Here is an 18,231-nt window from a genome sequence, read left to right as displayed (position 1 = left end):
CTGTGTAAATACAACATAATTTATTGGTTCCATTCCAGAGCACGAGGGGTGTTTGTACGACTGTCCCAGGAACAAGAGTCACGTATGTACAGACATTCCAGGGCACAGGAACACTTTGTGAGGAAGAAGTGGTGAGTGGTAGTTTGGTCACTGTTCATAGAAACCTTTTCTCTCACTGGTCCCAACTGTAGGTAGACCCACCTACCTACTGGGGGCACTGGGAGCTCTCACTGTGCAAGCAGCAGGCAAGGCCAGGGGGGCTCTGGCTGCACACCAGAGATTTTGGTCCCACATGGGCACAGGGCCAGGGAAGAGGGAGAGGGCTCTGTACCCTAAAGGGAAGCAGGATGTGATCCCCGTGGCCAGCGAGGCCGGAGGACAAGTGGTCCTTCCTGGCAGGGTCAGCGTACCACGAGGTGAGGGGCAGGAATTCCCTGTCCCTCTGCTCAACTTCCATGAGGCACAGCTTGGCTGCCAGTGGATCCCTGTGGGGACAGTGCTGAGCTGCACCAGGGGAGTGTAGGAGCAGCTAAACAAGACAACAGCGGCCACCTGGATGATAAAAGGAGCAGAAAAAGAAGCAGAAAACAAAAATATTGTGGTTTTGAGCAAGCCAGAGCTGAGATTAGTGTGTGTGTGAAAGGAATCCCAAGGTCAGGCTGGAAAGCTGCTTGCAGCAGGGCTGTTCTCTGGCTGGGAGCAGTCACACGGGGGGTGTGGGGAGATAAGGAAACATCTGCCTGGCTGGAGAGCTTAGACCACAATATTTTTGCTTTAATATTTTCTTCTTCTCCTTCTATCATCCAGGTGGCTGCTGTTGTCTTGTTCAGCTGCTCCTGCAGGGGAGCAGGGCAGATTCCAGCAGTGCTGACTCCAGCAGCAGCAACCACAGGAAAAACCCCGCTCCCAGCTGGCCTGAAGGGAACACAGGCAGGGCCAAGCCCTGGGCACGGGGGCACAAAGCAGCTCTGCCCCAAACTGGACTCATGGCCAGTGGAAGAGGTGCTGGGACCAGGGAGCACCCTGGGGACCGGGGTACCCCAGCACTCCCTCCCCAGTGCCCAGGCAGCCTGCCTGCAGGGGTGTCCCGAGGGAAGCACCGCTCCCATGGCAGCACCAGCTCCACACCCAGCTCTGCCTGCAGCACCTGGCTCAGCTCACTCGGGGCACAGGGCAGGGGCAGCTCAGGGCAGCCCTTCCCCTCTCCAAGAGCGGACACTCCCATCAAACGGCCCTCAAAATATTTTCTCTTTTTTTTTATAGAAATTACTATAAAAAACTAGTTAATCTAGAGCATCTTTAAAAAAATATTCCTGCAATATCACAGTTTTACATTGAAACTCATTAAAAATATATAATTTCTTTAAGAAAACGTCTCTGTTGTCCCCTTGAACCACGTCTCCAGGCCGGGAGTGGGGCTGAGCCCTGGGAGGAGGCGCCGGGGTGGGAGCAGGAAGGTCAGAGCTCAGTGGCACATCCGGGAGGTCATTTCCTTCTGCCAAAGGGACAGAGAAGGCAAGGGGTGAAGGAGGATCCAGGTGAGGGGGTGGATGGAAAAACCTGCCCTGTGTTTAGTTGGCAGTCCCCTTCTCAGGTGTGGGGTGACACTGCTGCCCAGAGCTCCAGGATGGGCAGGGCTGTGCTCCCCCCCCCATTCCCAGGACACCCCAGGGGGTTGATCCATCTGTGTCCAGATGGCTGGCAGTGCTGGGATCACACAGGGCCCACAAACGAGGCAAACAGCTGCTGGGAGTGGGAGGAGGTGCTGGAGAACAACCACCCCCAGCCCTGCCTGTCCTGACTCCCAGTTTGCTGGCAGCCAAAGTGCAGGGCCAACTGGTCCTGAATTTGGGCAACCAGGTTAGTAGAGACCATTAAGGTTGGAAAAGACCCCCAAGATCATCGAGTCCAACCATTCCCCCAGCACTGCTGTGTCACCACTAACCCCTGTCCCCAAGGGCCACATCCACACGTCTGTTGAACACTTCCAGGGGTGGTGACTCCACCACTGCCCTGGGCAGCCTGTTCAGAGCCTGACCACCCCTTCCTTGAAGGAATTTTCCCCAATATCCAATCTAAACCTCCCCTGGCACAACTTGGGGCCGTTCCCTCTCATCCTGCCCCTTGTTCCCTGGCAGCAGAGCCCGACCCCCCCAAATCCCCCTCCTGTCAGGGGGTTGCAGAGCCAGAAGGTCCCCCCTGAGCCTCCTTTTCTCCAGGCTGAGCCCCCCCAGCTCCCTCAGCTGCTCCTGCTGCTCCAGCCCCTTCCCCAGCTCTGTTCCCTTCCCTGGACACGCTCCAGCCCCTCAATGTCTTTCCTGGAGTGAGGAGCCCAGAACTGCCCCCAGGATTTGAGGTGGGGTCTCCTGAGAAGGTACCAGAGAGCTCTGTGCCTCCCCCAGCCCTGCCCTGCAGACCCCAAGAGCCTCCCCTGCACCCTGAGCCCACTCAGACACTCACCAGGGGCTCCAGCTCCTTGGTGTCTATGAGATTGAACTCTTTCACAAAGTAGTAAAAGTGCTTGTAGCAGGTGTTCACGTGGGCCTCCGAGCCCATCTGGGTGATCCTGTCGAAGTGGTGGATGTAGACGTGGACAAAGACCCGGAAGAGCCTGGAGAGGATCTTCTTCACCACTGGGAGGAAGTTCTTGGGGAAGGGAGTACCTGGGAGGGAGGAATGGCCATGAGAAATCTTCAGTCATGTTAAAACTGGTTCCTCAGAGCTAAAATAAATTGCTAAAACAGGCAGATTGAGACAAAAGGGCTTCTGTCCCTGGCAATGTCCATTGCCCTCTCCTTTTTGCTTCCCTTTGGATCAGATTTTTCACAAGCATGGATTTTTTAAGTGACAGAGAGCTGCACTGCTGAGATTGAAAGCAGAGCCCAGATTCCCAGCAGCTGTTCCAGTCTGAGCTTTCCTCTACTCCTGTTTGACATATTTATACAAACAGTGCAAAACACCAGATATGACCAAGCAAATTCCTGAAGGAAAGGGTTGGTGTTGTTACCTCCACACAGTTATCCCTTATTTTGATATGTCTCTGGTTAAAAATTAAAGCCTTTAAGGTGCTCTTTAAAGGCACCAGGTCTGTGTTTGGCCAGGCCCTGACAGCAGGGGGGTTTGGCCATCCAGCACCTCCGTGGGATATCAGGGTGTAAAATCCACACGGGCTGTTCCTGGAGGAACGAGGATGAGTTAAACCCTTTCAGTGCTCTGACAGAGCTGCAACGTTTCAGTCGGTGTCAAGGGGGAGGGATCTGGTTAAAAGCTGAGCTGAAAACAGTAACAACTGAAAAAAAAAACCCCAACCCTTGTGCTGCGGGAAGCTCATCCTGCCTCCAGAACAGAACCAACACCCCCGCTGTGCTCCCCAGGGTCCTGCACAGGCAGCCACAGAACTGCTGGGCAGGGGGTTGGTGTCTCAAAACTGGCTGTTCACTGCCCTCCTCCCCCCTCTGCCCACCCCACACCAGCTGAAGCAGCATTTTGGCACAGAGGAGGAGCTCAAGTGGCAGACGTGCCCCAAGCAGTGGCCAACTGCATCCTGTCACAGCTCCAGTGGGATAAACCCCAGGGCAGGAGGGAGGGAGCTCTGCTGCACCCTGTCTCCTGCATCCCCAGAGATGGAAGCTCTGCAGGGGCTCAGTCAGATTTACCTGACGCTTCAGGGAATGAATTCTCCCACCTTCAACACAAAATAAACAAACCCCAGCAATCTCCGTCCCGAATCCAGAGAAGCTGTGCCTGGATATGCAGACTGAGGTCTCTTAGGCCAAATTCTCCTTTCCATGGCCCCTCCCTCCAGGCCTGTGCCAGCATCCCACCCCTCTGGAGGGGCAGAGGCAGCCAAAGCAGCCTCTAACAACAAAGAGGCTGACTGGCACGTGGCAGCATCACCAGGTGAGGCAGAGCCTGGATCCAGGCTGGCAGTGAGCTCCAGGAGAGCTGATCCACAGGAGCACGAGCCACCCCAGAGCTGCCTCCAAGCCTGTGCTCTAAGGGCAGCCTCCTGTCTGCACTGCCTGCCTTGGCTTTCCTCGAGGTATCCATGACTCCAAGTGGGATCTGGTGCAGCTCTGGGTACTTGAGCACTGCAGAGGAGCTGGGAAGAGCTGCTCTGAGCAGCACAGAAGGAAACAGCTCTGCAGCACCTCCTGAACAGAAACAGGACCCGAGGGCTCCAGGAGAAGGCTCTGCACCCACCTCCCTCCCCGCCAGCCACTGGACCCCAACTCACCAACGTTAGTGGGGAAGATGTCCTCGTTGTTGATCTGCACCTCGATCCAGTCCATGAGCAGGTTCATGTACTGGGGGGCCGACAGGGCGGTGGGTTTGCGGTACTTGTGCTCGTCCTGCCACCGGTACTCGTACTTGGGCCCCCCCGACATGACGGGGCAGGACTGCTCGGTGCAATAGTCACTGATGGTGCCGTAGATCAGGTTGATGCGGTTGAAGAAGTCCACGACGTGCACGGCCACCCAGTCGTTCTGCTCCTCGCCCGGGGGCAGCTGCACGGCCACCTTCAGGTCCAGCCCGGCGTTGAGCGAGGCCTGGGCCTTCTTGTGCAGCTCGAACCGCTGCGTGCCCGGCTCGAACTTGCGCTTGGGCCGGAAGGTTTTGTCTTTGTTGAACACTTGCTTTAGAGCGTGGGACATCTTCCCTCCTCCTCTCGCTGTTCCAGGCCCGCAGCGGGGACAGCCGGAGGCCGCGCCGCTTCCCGGGGCACGGCTGGGGCGACTCTGATCTTCAGAGAAACCTCCCTCTGCTCATCTGGTCGTGAGCTGCAACGCAGCACAGAAGGGCAGCGATTAGGAGCAGCTCTCTCAACAGGAAACCTCGTCTAAATCCCATAGGAAGAGATCTGGGATGCCATCTGGGCCCTCGCCCCACATCTGAGGAGGAGCAGAGCTCACGCCAGCTTTCCTTCCTCCCCCTTCCCTTCCCTTTCCAGCCCAGCTGGAGCAGAGCGGCTGTCGGGGTGACCTGGGCTGAACAGAGCCACTCCTGAGAGAACTCCTGACACATGCCCTGTGGGAAGGAGAGAACAGGCCCCACAGCCACTCACCCTGACATCACTGCACCAAGAGCCCCAACCCCACAAAGAGAAACTTTGCTCAGCTCCTGCTCAGCTCCAATGCACCAAAACCCACGTGGGTTTCACCTGGATCCAACTTTTCACCTGTGCTTCCCCCCTCGGGAACAAACCCACCCAAAAGGTCAGGTCATACCACAGCCAACCCACAGCACAGCTCAGAGCTGCTGCCAGACACCCTCCACCAGAGCAGCCACTGGGGCAGGCGGGGAAAGTGCGAGAGACAGGAACCACAGGGTGGAGGGGAACGAGAAGAAGTCACAGCTCAGGCACCCGGAAAGCGAATCTCCTGAAATAACACCAGCCCTGAGAGCAGCCACAGCCTCTGCTGCAGGTGCACACAGACCAGAAACACATTTTCACTTCAGTTTAGCTCACTTCAAGTTGAAAGCTGGAAGATGAGGGAAAGCTCATCTTCCTCTTCCAGTCTGTGGAGAAGAATCAGCTCCAAGGGTGAGACCCAAGTTAAGATCTGAAGGGATGCTGACGAGAAACAAAGCTCTGTTTATCTGTAGCTAATTATACCTCCTTTGTTCCCAGATCCAGCCCCTTGCAGAATTTGTGTCAGGCTGTTCTTTGATGGAGGCTTAAGGCAGAAAGCTTTGTGTACCAAAAATATCGTTTTATATGTGCTGGACAGAAATGAATAAAGTAACAGAAATTAAGCTGATGCCTTAAATAGCACAAATAAGTTGTCATAATTTTATAGGCAAGCAAGCAAACAAACCCCTTTCCCCAAGCAGAATTTAGATTAGATTTATATGAAGCCATGGTGTTGTTCCAATAGGTAAACAGTGTCCTCAAATGTTGGGAAAAAGATCCCAAACTCAAGGTCACGGCTGCCATCGCTGCAATCGAGCCTGTCCCTACCAGATGCCGCAGTGCTAATCAGCAGTTCTTCTCTGGAGAAAGATTAAAAAGCTTTAAGCCAAGGCCTCTTGTTTTCTTATTTAATTACAGCGAGGAAGAAACCCCAAACCACTCCAGTTCATCCCACTAAGAACAGGCTCGACATTTCCTGCGGGAATGGGCTCAGTGACCTCTTCCGTGCGGGAACAGGGAGATCCAAACTCCTGTCGCAACACGGGCCACAGCGTGTGCTGGGAGAAACCAAAGTGTGGCTCAGGGAGATCCCCCCCGGGCTGGGAGGTGAATACACAGCACACATCTCATCGTGGAATGGTTTGGGTTGGAAGGGACCTTAAAGACCACGCCATGGGCAGGGACACTTGCCATGGGCAGGGACACCAGCCCAGGCTGCTCCAAGCCCCAGCCAGCCCAGCCCTCCTGCTGCCAGAACAGCCCCCGCTGTGGGGGAGGCAAACCCAGCCCCGGGCAGGCAGCCGTGTCCCGGAGCGTGTGACCCGGCCCGGCGCGGGAGGAAGCTGAGCAGCAGCCCTGGTGGCAGGGCTGTGTCACAGCCTGGCCACATCCTGCGCGGGGCCGCGGCGGAAGCTCCGGGAGCTGCGCCCACCCCGTGCCACGGCCCCGGCCCCACGGATCCAGCAATGTGGGCACCAGGCGCTGCGGATGCAGCTGTTTTCTCCAGCAGCAAATCAGTCCCAGAGAGGCCCTTGCACGCGATGAGCTCCTTGGAGTGGGGATGGAGGAAAACACGTCCTCTGACACAACAAAGCTCGCAGGGCCGGGAGCACCGCCCTCCCCAGAGCACCAGCAGCGCCCCTGGAGCAGCACAACTCCATTCCTACTGCTTTTCCCTCCATTCCTACTGCTTTTCCCTCCATTCCTACTGCTTTTCCCTCCATTCCTACTGCTTTTCCCTCCATTCCTACTGCTTTTCCCTCCATTCCTACTGCTTTTCCCTCCATTCCTACTGCTTTTCCCTCCATTCCTACTGCTTTTCCCTCCATTCCTACTGCTTTTCTGTAGGATCTGCACAGAGGAGGATAGGGTAAAACCCAAGGGCAAAACCAAACATCCTCGGGGCTTCACCATACACATCCAGAAACAAATACTGACCATTCTCCAGAGAAATTGTCATTTGAGCAGGATGGAGAGACTTTTCATAGAATCCCATAATATCCTGAGCTGGAAGGGACCCACAGGGATCATCCAGTCCAACTCCTGACCCTGCACAGACACCCCAACAATCCCACCCTGTCCCTCAGAGCGTTGTCCAAACGCCCCTGGAGCTCTGGCAGCCTTGGGGCCGTGCCCACTGCCCTGGGGAGCCTGGGCAGTGCCCCAGCACCCTGTGGGGGAAGAACCTTTTCCTGAGATCCATCCCAAGCCCCCTGGCACAGCTCCAGCCCTTCCCTGGGTCCTGTCCCTGGTCCCAGAGCAGAGCTCAGTCCCTGCCCCTCCGCCTCCCCTCGGCAGGAGCTGCAGCCCCCGAGGAGTCTCCCCTCAGTCTCCTCTGCTCCAGCTGAACCAGCCGAGTGCCCTCAGCTGCTCCTCAGACCCTTCCCCATCCCGATGTGCTTCTTCTGGACACTCTCCAACATCCCTCTGACATTGATTAGATGTTTCTGACACTGTGGCCCCAAACAGCCCCCAGGACTCGAGGTGAGGCCGCCCCAGGTCAGAGCAGGGTTGGACAATCCCCTCCCTGGCCCGGCCGGCGATGCTGGGCCTGATGCCCCCCAGGACAGGGTGGCCCTTTGGGCTGCCAGGACACTCTGCTGACTCAGATCCAACTGGCCACTGACCAGGACCCCCAGGGCCCTTCCCTCCAGCCTCTCATTCCCCAGTCTGTCCCTGCATCCAGGGACAGGGATCCAGGACCTGCCCTCGTTAAACACCCCAGGGCTGGGGACTGCCCAGCCCTCACACTTGTCAGGGTCTCTCTGCAGGGCAGAGTTTATTTGGTATGGAGGCAGTATTTGTCCTATAAACAAATTCCTGATCCTATGGACACATCATCCATGAGAACTGGGGAGCTGGACACAGCAGCAATTGTCTCTCAGACGATTCAGCATCTGTGTGAAGCATTAGCAAAATGAGTGGCTGAGACTTCAAGCAGATGCAGCCTATTTAATTATGGTCTGTGACTGCAACTGAGCTAAAAGAAAGACTCAGCTCTAGGAAAAAAAAAACAAAACTAAAGAGCCACAGACACCAAAGCATCCCTGACATTGCTTGGAGATGATATCATCTGTACAACACCTACTTCCACAGGCAGGAGTCACAGCCCGGGCAGCAGTGACACTGCCTCTGAACAAGAGGGAAAGGAAAGTTAGGGACAACTGGGAAGTGGGACATGCAAAGCACCTGGATGGTATCAGCAAGCTTCAAAGGTGAGGGGAAAAACCACTCCCCGCTCCCAAACAAACCTCAGGTGATTTAGTTACTCCTCCTTCCAGCCAGCCAAGATCACAGCCCCCGTCAGGTGCTCCAGAGGACCTTGGTCATGGCTCCAGATCACAGAGCCCTGCAGGGAGCCCCTGCCAGGGGCTGTCTGGGCACAAACACACCCCCAGCTCCTCCCAGGGACACAGCAGGGGCAGCTCCTCCTATGCTGGATGTGCCTGCCCAGGATGTTGAGATCTGGCCTTCCCTTCCCTTCCCAAAAATCCCTTTTCTCCCTGCTCCTGCAGCTCCAGGTTTGCTGACGGTGAGCCAGGGCTGTTGGCATTGCCCTGCCGTTCCTCTTCCCCCACCAGGAATGGGGGATCACATGGAGCTGCCCTGCTCCAGCACCAGCTCTGGGCAGAGAAAGCCCAGGAAGCTGCTTCCCACCCCTTGGTCACTTTTACAGGCAGCTCAGAGCCTGGAAAAAGGAAGAGAGTCAACTCCTTCAAAACACCTAGAAATAGCCTCCACTTGGGTCCTGCTGGAGCCATCCCGAAGCTTTCCAGGAGCCAGCAGCATTCCTGCTGGATCCTGCCCTCCCCACAGAGGCAGACTGGCCCGAAAAGGACTTCAGGAGTCCCATGACTGCTCCGTCAGCGCCGGCCAAGCAACGCCCCTCGGCACCACGCAGGGGTTCAACAACAGCCAGGGAAAAGCAGCAAGGCAGCAGTCAGCAAGCTCCTACCTGCGTTCCTGGCCTCGGCAGGTCACCCCTGCAATCACTCAGCCCGTCTCTGGCCCTCTGTGAGCACTGGCAGGCACCGAGGCCGAGCTTCCTTTTTCAAAAGAGGGGGGAAAAAGATCCCCCTTTGATGGGCGGCCCCAATCCGGAGGCTCCGGCAGCTGGGGAGGGGTCAGACACGAGGCCACTTCCCTCCCCGTGACCCCAGCGCCGGGCGGCCACATCCTGCTGCCTCCTGGTGCCGCGGCCCTGCAGCTCAGCCCAACGCGGCTCCCAAAATCAGGGAACCTCTCCGGCTTCCTTTCCCGGGAGATGACACCAAGTCCAGCTGCTTTTAACTGCACCCGTGGGTGAGGAGCCTGTGACAGCCCCTGTGTCCCCACGGAGGAGAGGGGACGATCCCACTTCCGAGCCATTCCCAGTGTCCTTAACCCCGTTGCTCAGGCCAGAGTTCCCAACACAGGACACAAAAGCCCGCGGGTTTCACAAAGCAGCCCCAATCTCTCGGGTGCACGGAGCACTCGAGTGAAAACTTCAGTTCACAGAGTGAGGCCAAGAAGAAAAGCAGCTCCAAAGAGGCAGCTCGCACAGAACACCAGGGACGCACAGGCACATTTTTTCCATAATTCCACACCTCTCCTTTCACAAATCCCCTCCCGTGGCTGTTCTGCACTAGCTCAGTGTCTCGGGACAGGATGATCCTGGTTTGCTACGATCAAAGAGAGATTTCACTGCGGAGAGCAGGGAGCAGAAGGACTCCAGGGGCCGGGCTGGGTGGCACTGATGGCAGTCCCTGGAGCCAGCCTGGCAACCAAACAGCGCCTGTCCTTCTGGGGCGAGGCTTCCAGCTGCTCCCTCGGATGGATCTGTGATATGAGGAGCAAAGGTCTCCCCTGTGCTTACCTCGGGCAGGGCAAGGCAGGAGAGGAGGGCTGCGTGTGGCTGCAGACACGCCTGGCCATTCATAATCCCGGCCAGCCGGCACTTCCACGTCAGCCGCTTCCTGTCTGGCACCACCTCCAGCCTCCCGGCCCAGGGAGCTGCCAATGTTTTCCCAAAAGCTAATCCTTCCCCTCTGCAAGCTGGCTTTGCTCCTGCAGGATGGCTCCATGCTGCTGCAGGACAGCCAGGCATGGTGTTACCCTCGGTATCACCTTCCTTTTCCATTCTCCACGCTCTGTCCCAGAAGCTGCTGGAAGTTACTGGAGAAGGAGCAGCTCGGATTCAGCTGCACCTCCAGCCCCAGGCTGGGATGACACCAGCCCCTTAATTCTGTTGCTCTGCAGGACAACATCCACATTTTTCTTTTGGAATCTGCTTCAGCAGCAGCCTTCACAACAAAACCAGAGCCATTCCGAACTGGCACATTGGAAATGCTGAATTCCCAAGGTCTGGGCAAACAAAGAGCCTTTTGTGTTTCACCAGAGTCAGCTTTAAGAAAAGTCCTGCCAGTCCCAGCCACCCCCAGGCCCAGAGATTCCAATCTGCTGCACAATTTGGAAATTCCCAAGTAAGAAACTGCAGAGACATCAATTCTCCGGCCACTTCCCACATCTCCTGGCCCTTCCAGGAAACAGGCTGGCTTAGGAGAAGGAAAGAGGCTGGTTTGGAAGGAAAGAGGCTGGTTTGGAAGGAAAGAGGCTGGTTTGGAAGGAAAGAGGCTGGCTTTCCAGGAGCAGGACAGGTTCTTTTCATGCCCCTAAGCCATACAGAGGCAGAGCCCATCTGCATGAGAAAAAGAGCACAATAAAAGACAAAAAAGTTATGCTGGGCTTTAACTGGCATCTTCCTTGCCCCTGCAAGGCTGAGCATTCCAGCCAATTCCAAAGTCAAGGTAGTTAATGGAACAAAGGGAAAAGCCCTGTTAAATGAAGCCACAGCTGGGATTGCAGAAGATCCAGTGGAGCTGAGGGCAGCAGCTCTGGCAGAGCCCAGGTCACCCAGGAATGAGACAACTCGATCCATCCCGGGCAGATGGAGGAACAGGGAGTTGACTGCTTGGCTCTGAGCTCAGGATTTGGATCCAGACCATGGGTAATGGCAGGAGGGACGTTATGGATGACACAGCTCACACTGCAAGGGGATGCTGAGGGAGCAAGTGCCAGAGAGGCTGGATAACCCTGCCTGGCAGCAGAGAGGGAAGGCAGGAACACTGAATTTCCAGCGTGGTTTGTCCCCCTGGCTTTCCTCCCTGCAGCCACAGAGGGGACAAAAGTAAGTTCTGCAAAAGGTCCCCTCCTGGTTCCCCTCCCACAAGGGGAAGGTCAGGCAGCAGATGCTGCAATCCCAAGCTGTTCCCGTGGAGCAGCAGTGACTGCAGGGAGCCCGGGTGTCAGTGAGCCAGGGCCAGCTCTGCTGCCTCTGCTGTGCCATCTGCATCCCTGGCAATGTCAGAGCCCCTGGAAGGGCTCCACGGATCCCGGCGGGCCGGGGCTGCGTGTGGGGGCAGAGTGATCCCTGCAGGGCTGTGCGAGCTGACAGGCTGGGTCATGACTCCACACACAAATGTCTCTGGGATAAAGCATGCCAGGGGCAGCTCCCTCTTTCCCAGGTCCCAGGCCTGCTCCTTTGGGAAGGCCCCTTGCTGTCCCACCACAGGGCTGTCAGGGCACTCTGGTGTTTGAGTCCCAGCTGAGCTGCTCAGCTCTCCCTGCTTCTGCAGGCTCCACAGAACCATCCTCACTGCACAGGGATATTCTGGAGCCAGCAGCAGTTCCATCTCCTCTAACTCTGGGATCTGCCCCCACCCAAGTGAAAGGTAACACCAGTTTGGAGCACAAATTTTGCATTAGGAGGATAAAAATGACTACGGCAAATGACACTATTTTAACAGCTACTCTGGGATCCCAGGGAGTGTGGGATCTCCCCCTGGGGTCCCAGGGAGTGTGGGATCTCCCCCTGGGGTCCCAGGGAGTGTGGGATCTCCCCAGGGCTGAGCTGGAGCACGAGCTGGCCAAACAGCCAGCCTTTCCCAGATCACGCATAATCCCACGGACAAACGCTCCCTGTCCCCACGCCAGTGTCACGCGTTTGGATGAACAGCAGGATTGTTTCTCCCCGAGATGAGGCCCACGAGGCCTCTCTTCCCCTTGGGATACAGCAGTAACCCGACACATCAGCAAAGCTCCAGGCATGGAATGAGCCCACGGATGTGGAGCCGGAGATCACCTCAACACCAACCACATCATAGGACCTCCTGCCACAGCGAGAGGAAGGAGGAGGAGGCAAAGGCAGCTCCAAGAGAGGCCTGCAAAAAAGAGTCACAGTGCCTTCCATTGCAGCCATGGGACCAGCTTCCACCTGCACCACATCTGGGATGGCTCTGGCTCACCCTCTGTCCCAGGGGCTGCCCTGCAATCAGCACAGGGCACACACAGGAGCACTCGTCTCACACTGACTCAACAACAACAGCCCCTGGAGCTCAGCCAGGCCTTCTGCAGGAAGTCAGAGCTGTCACAGGGGGAGGGATTTTTTGCTCTGGCAAAGTGTTGCTTTGCTGGGTTTTTCTGGCCTTCGCTGCCTCTGTCCTCCCTCCTGCTTCAGGTACCCAGAGCAACAATCCCCCCAAATCCACCAGGAGCAGAGCAGCACTTCCAGCACAGCTCCAGCTCCAGAGGGGAGCAGGCAGCAGAGCACACCAGGCCTCAGGGATAACTCTGCCTCCCAGGGGCACCTGGAAAAAGCAGGATAAAGGCACAGCCTAAGGTGCACTCTTCACTGACAGCATTAGCTAGATATTACGTATTCCTAAAGATAAGCTGCTAAACCTCCAGCAAAGCTGGTTCTGGAGCCACTTACAGCAGCATTTGTGGCTCAAGAATCACAGAATACCTCCCTGCCTCACAAGAAATTAAAACTCAGAAGTTGAAGGCAATTCAGACCTGAACACTGTGGGAAGGACTGGGAAGGTTTTGCAGCCTCTCTGCTCTGACCCCAGACACTTCCACTGCTCACAAGGGACATTTTCCTTCTGTGCACTGTGGCCATGGAGATCCCCAGTCCTTCCAGAGGAGAAGGAGTGACCAAGAATGGCACAGACCAGGCCAGTCTGACCTCCAAAATGGGACTAAATCACCCCATTCTAGTGCAGATGGTACTTCCCATCCCATCAGTGGAAGGGTCACATTACATGGGGACAAGGAAGCAGCTGGCAAAGAGGCTGCTGGAGTCAGGAAGAACTTTGCTCAGGATGCTGAGTACACTCCAAGCTCCCCAAGCCTCGGCCAAGCCCGTTCCCATGTCTGATAATGGCACAGTTCACTGCACAACCCCACGTGGCCCACAGAGCATCCCAGGGGCTCCAGGTGAGCCAGGCACAGGGAACCAGCTCCCTGCTCAGCACCTGGACTCAGCTCCTCCGTGTCAACAACAGCTCCAGCTTTTGCCACCACACCAACAACTCCCAGCGCCCCTCTCCTCCCCTTCTGGGGATTTAAGAGTCGTGAGCTCACCCTCCTCCCCAGGCTCACCTCACACACAGGTGACTAAGACAGAAAGTGAAGATGAAACATGGAATACGCAGTCCAGGGATCAGCAACAGGCAAACAGGGAGCTGGGTGGGAGCCCAAAGCTGGGAGAGGAAGCAGAGTGCAAGGACAAAGCCCTGGGGACTGCCATAAACAGGTGGCTGGGGAAGTTTCATATCTCCCAGAAAAGATCCCTCCCTGCTCCGTGGCTTGGCAGAAGATTCCCAGACCAGAAAATGGGTTTTAAACCAAAAAAAAGGATGGAAATCGAGAAGGTGTGGCCACTCTGCAGCTCCAAGCATCTGGAGAAGGGAATTCCACCTTTCACTGGCAGCAGGGCCCCTGACAGAGATGGTTTTCCTAAACATCTATACTGGACAACTTCAGATCCCCTTTCCTCTCCCTCTGGAGAACTTCCTGCCCTTTCCTCTTGCCTGTCCCTCTCACACAGGTTTCTTTGGAGGAGCTGAGCTCTCTGTACTGCAGATCAGAGCAGAGGCAGCTCTGTAAGATCACCATTCCTGAGCCCACAGCAAGAGACAGAAGCAGAACAAGAGTCTGCTTTCAAGTTCTCCTCATGAGCTCTCCCTCTTGACAGCTGAGCTGTGGCTCACCATGATCTGAAAAAAAGTGGAAAATTCTTCATTCCCTGAGCAGTTCAGAGCTTAAGGAGTTTAAACTTCAGGGCTAAGCCTCTGCCTACAGCAGAAACAGGCATTAGCTGGGCTGCAGGAGGTCAAGGGGGAAGAGGTGGGATAAAATAGGAAGTTACAGACTGTAACATCAGGGTTGTGCCAGCAAACCCTTCGCCCTCTGTGATGTTCGTTTTTTCTTCATTATGAATTTTTGGGTTGCTCATGAATCCTGCAGCAGGCGAACCCCCCACCCGACCCAGCCAGGGCTCTGCTCGGGGATGTCCCTGCGGCGTCACATCCAAGGGGTTTCTCCTCCAGGACAGGCAGATCCACACCCTAATCCATACCGTGATCCCCCTGCCCGGGGGGCTCCGAGGGGGCTCTGGCCCCTCGCTCGCCATCGCCTCCCGCCCAGGGAAACACAAATAATTAACACAAATAATTAAAGACCAGCGCGTGGATGCGGCGGCCGCGGCTCAACAGGTCGCTCGTCCCGTCCCGCCGAGGCGGGCCCGGCCCGGCCGCGGGGACTCGTGGGCTGGGCTGGGCCGGGGGCACCGGGACCCCCGCGCGGGGCCGGGGGAGGCGGGGACCGCCCCGAGCCCCTCCAGGGCCCCTTCCCACAGAGGCCCCTCCAGAGGGCCCCGGTGTTCCCTCACAGACCCCTCCAGACCCCCCCTACTCCCCTCAGGTCTCCCAGTGCTCCCTCACAGACCCCTCAGACTCCATAGCCCCGTTCTACTCCCTCAGAGACTCTCCCGCTCCCCTCAGATCTTCTTTGCTTCCTCACAGACCCCTCAGACCCTCCAGCCCCGCTGTGCTCCCTCAGAGACCCCACCGAGCCCCCGCTCCCCTCAGACCCCCCGTGCTCCCTCCCAGACCCCTCAGAACCCCCAAACCCCCTTCTGCTCCCCCCCAGACGCCTCAAACCTCCCCGGTCCCCCTGTGCTCCTTCACAGAGCCCTCCCAGAGCACTCGGCCCCCCCGCACTCCCTCACAGCCCCCCCGCACTCCCTCACAGCCCCCCCGCACTCCCTCACAGCCCCCCCGGTCCCCTCAGCCCCCGCCCCGCTGTCCCCGCACCTCTCCTGCCGCGGTCCGGCTCTGGCGGACGCACACGGGCTGGGCCGCAGCACCCCCGCTCGGGCCGCAGCGCTCCCGCCGCCCTCACGCCCCGCGCTCCGCCCCGGCCGGAGCTACTTCCTCTTAAAGGGGCCGCCCCGGCGGGGAGAGCGCGGGGGGGGGCAGAGCCGGGCGGAGCGGGCCGGGCAGCCGAGTCCTGCTTTATTGTGTGTGAAAACAATTACTCCAGGTTATTTTACTCTGCCTTCTTTTGTTCTATTCCAATATTTTATTTATTCCAATATTTTATTTTTATTTATTTTCTAGTCCAATATTTTATATTTTATTTGCTATTCCATATTTTATTTTCTATTCCAATATTTTATTTCATTTAATTTTATTTTATTGTATTTGATCTTATTTATCTATTTTATTTTATTCTGTCTTACTGTATTTCCTATTTATTTCCTATTTATTTCCTATTTCTTTTATTCTATTTTTTTCGTTTCTAGTTGGTTTTGTTTTCCATTATATTTTCTTTCCTTTATTTCTTTTTCTTGTTATTTTATTTTTATTTTATTTTATTCTGTTTATTTATTTTTTCTTTTATTCCATTCTATTTATTTCCTTTTCTCCTATTTTATCTACTTTATTTCCTTTTATTCTGTTTATAAATTTATTACTCATTTTTATTATTTTTCCTCTTATTCAAATATATTTATTATATTTTATTCTATTTTATTTATTAATTTCTTTTTTATTTTCCCTTTTAGTTCATTATCTTTATTTCCTTTATTTCCTTTTCTTCTTTTTTATTTACCTTATTCTATTTTATTTCTCTTTCTTCTATTAATATATGTATTATTTTCTTCTTTTTATTTTTTATTTTATTCAATTCTACTTATTTTATTCTATTTTATTTATTTCCTTTTCTTCTATTTATTTTTTCTTCTTTTTTTATTTTTCCTTTTATTCCATTCTACTTATTTCCCTTTCCTCTATTTCATTTCCCTTATTCTATTTTATTTTCTTCTATTAATACATGTATTATTTTCTTCTTTTTATTATTTTTAATTTTATTCCATTCTGCTTATTTCTATCCTTTTATTCTGTTTTATTTATTCTCTTTTATTCCCCTTTATTCATTATTTGTGGGTTTTTGGGAGCAGGGCCAGCCCAGGGATTCTCAGGGCCCCCTGGTGTCCCCCTGAGCCCTTCCCTGGGATTAACGATCCATGGAAATCGGTGGAGCTGGGACAGAGCCCGGGGGGGGGTTGGAAGGACAAGAGGAGCCCTGGAAAAGGCCCAAACACTCCGAAATCCAAAGGAAAAATTAAAAGAAGGTTGGGAAGGCCCTGGACTTTGGGGTCATAAAAAAGAGAAGCAGCAGAACCAGGGGTGGTTCAAAGGGAATTTCTCACCCACTCCGGTCAAACTGCAGTGGGAGATCCCTGGGAAGCCCCAGGACAGGAGGTGACAACAGCAGAGCTGTTCCCCAGAGCCAGCAGAGCCCCCTCCCCTCCCCTGATCCTGCAGCCCACGGGTTTGTCCAAGGCCTCTGACACCACCACTGCAGGCTGGAGATCTCCGGTGCCCGTGACCTCCCCAGAGCCCAGTTCACCCCCCGGGTGTTCCCAGCCCACCCCGACCCCCAAACCTCCAGTTCCCCCCAGGAGCTCACAGCCCCCCCAGACCCCAAACCTCCAGTTCCCCCCAGGAGCTCACAGCCCCCCCAGACCCCAAACCTCCAGTTCCCCCCAGGAGCTCACAGCCCCCCCAGACCCCAAACCTCCAGTTCCCCCCAGGAGCTCACAGCCCACCCAGACCCCCAAACCTCCAGTTCACCCCCGGGTGTTCCCAGCCCACCCCGACCCCCAAACCTCCAGTTCCCCCCAGGAGCTCACAGCCCCCCCAGACCCCAAACCTCCAGTTCCCCCCAGGAGCTCACAGCCCACCCAGACCCCCAAACCTCCAGTTCACCCCCGGGTGTTCCCAGCCCACCCAGACCCCCAAACCTCCAGTTCACCCCCGGGTGTTCCCAGCCCACCCAGACCCCCAAACCTCCAGTTCACCCCCAGGAGCTCACAGCCCCCCCAGACCCCCAAACCTCCAGTTCACCCCCCGGGTGTTCCCAGTTCACCCCCTCCCAGCCCACCCCAGCCCCAGGGGTGAAGCTCCAGCTCTGCCCCTGTTCCCAGCTGGCACAGCCTCATCCAGCAGCTCGGATGCTCCTGCAGAGCAGCTGATCCCCCTCCTGCTCCAGCCCCGGGGCCTCCCTGCCTGGATTCCTCCCTGGCACAGATGATGCCATGCCCGAGGGCAGAGCCTGTGTGCCAGGGGCACTGCCAGCTCCAGCCTGGTCCAGGATCATGGAATTGAAGGTGGAAGGGAGCATTGGAGCTCACCTGGCCCAGCCTCCCTCCCTGAGCACTCAGGACTGTGTCCAGGTGGCTCTGGAATAGCTCCACTGAGGGAGACTCCACCACTTCCCTGGGCAGCTGTGCCAGTGCTTGGGCACCTGCAGAGCAAAGTTCTTCCCATGTCCACAGGAATTTCCTGTGCTGCAGTTCCTGCCCGTTCCTCTTGTCCTATTGCTCAACATCCCAGAGCAGAGCCTGGTCCCTGCTCTGCCCCCTCCCTGCAGCCCCCAGCCACGGATCTGTCCCAGGACACTGGAGCAGAGGACCTGGATCCCTCCTCTGCCAGGAACAGCCAGCAAGTCCCTGGGCTCTGCTGGGGCAGAGCTGGGGGCTCCTGACTCGGCCCCAGGGAATTTCTGTGCCAGGATGGTTCTCCCAGGTTCTGGTTGGACTGGAAACCTCTGGAGCACCAGCAAAGCCAAGGCCTCATTCCTGCTGTGGCAGGACAGGGCCCTGACCCTCATCTCAACGTCACCAATGTCACTGGGGCCAAGGGGAAGAGACAGAAGGAGCCCATTTCTGGCCTCATTAAGAGCAGAGCTCCCATTTTCCCAAATATTGG

The 18,231-nt window shown here is 55.8% G+C and overlaps 1 protein-coding gene across 2 annotated transcripts; it reads right to left on the bottom strand.

Annotated features, from left to right (window-relative positions):
- MOB3A (MOB kinase activator 3A) lies at window positions 1-15,350 on the bottom strand. Of its 2 annotated transcripts, none has more exons than XM_051810771.1 (4): window positions 15,271-15,350; window positions 4,238-4,781; window positions 2,461-2,663; window positions 1-1,495 (listed from the first exon to the last, which is right to left on the bottom strand). In XM_051810771.1, the coding sequence occupies exons 2-4, from the start codon at window positions 4,653-4,655 to the stop codon at window positions 1,466-1,468; spliced, it is 651 nt and encodes a 216-aa protein (XP_051666731.1). In that variant the 5' UTR covers window positions 4,656-4,781; window positions 15,271-15,350; the 3' UTR covers window positions 1-1,465. The 2 variants fall into 2 exon arrangements, with proteins under 2 accessions (XP_051666731.1, XP_051666732.1); XM_051810772.1 differs by lacking the exon at window positions 15,271-15,350 and adding an exon at window positions 9,090-9,301.
- Between the last annotated feature and the right edge of the window lie 2,881 nt (window positions 15,351-18,231).

The sequence above is a fragment of the Manacus candei genome, unplaced genomic scaffold (assembly GCF_025592945.1).
Source record: "Manacus candei isolate 608988 ecotype Guabito, Panama unplaced genomic scaffold, ASM2559294v1 h1tg000078l, whole genome shotgun sequence".
In the NCBI taxonomy this organism is placed as follows: Eukaryota; Metazoa; Chordata; class Aves; order Passeriformes; family Pipridae; genus Manacus; species Manacus candei.
This window is presented reverse-complemented; position numbering and strand designations above follow the sequence as displayed.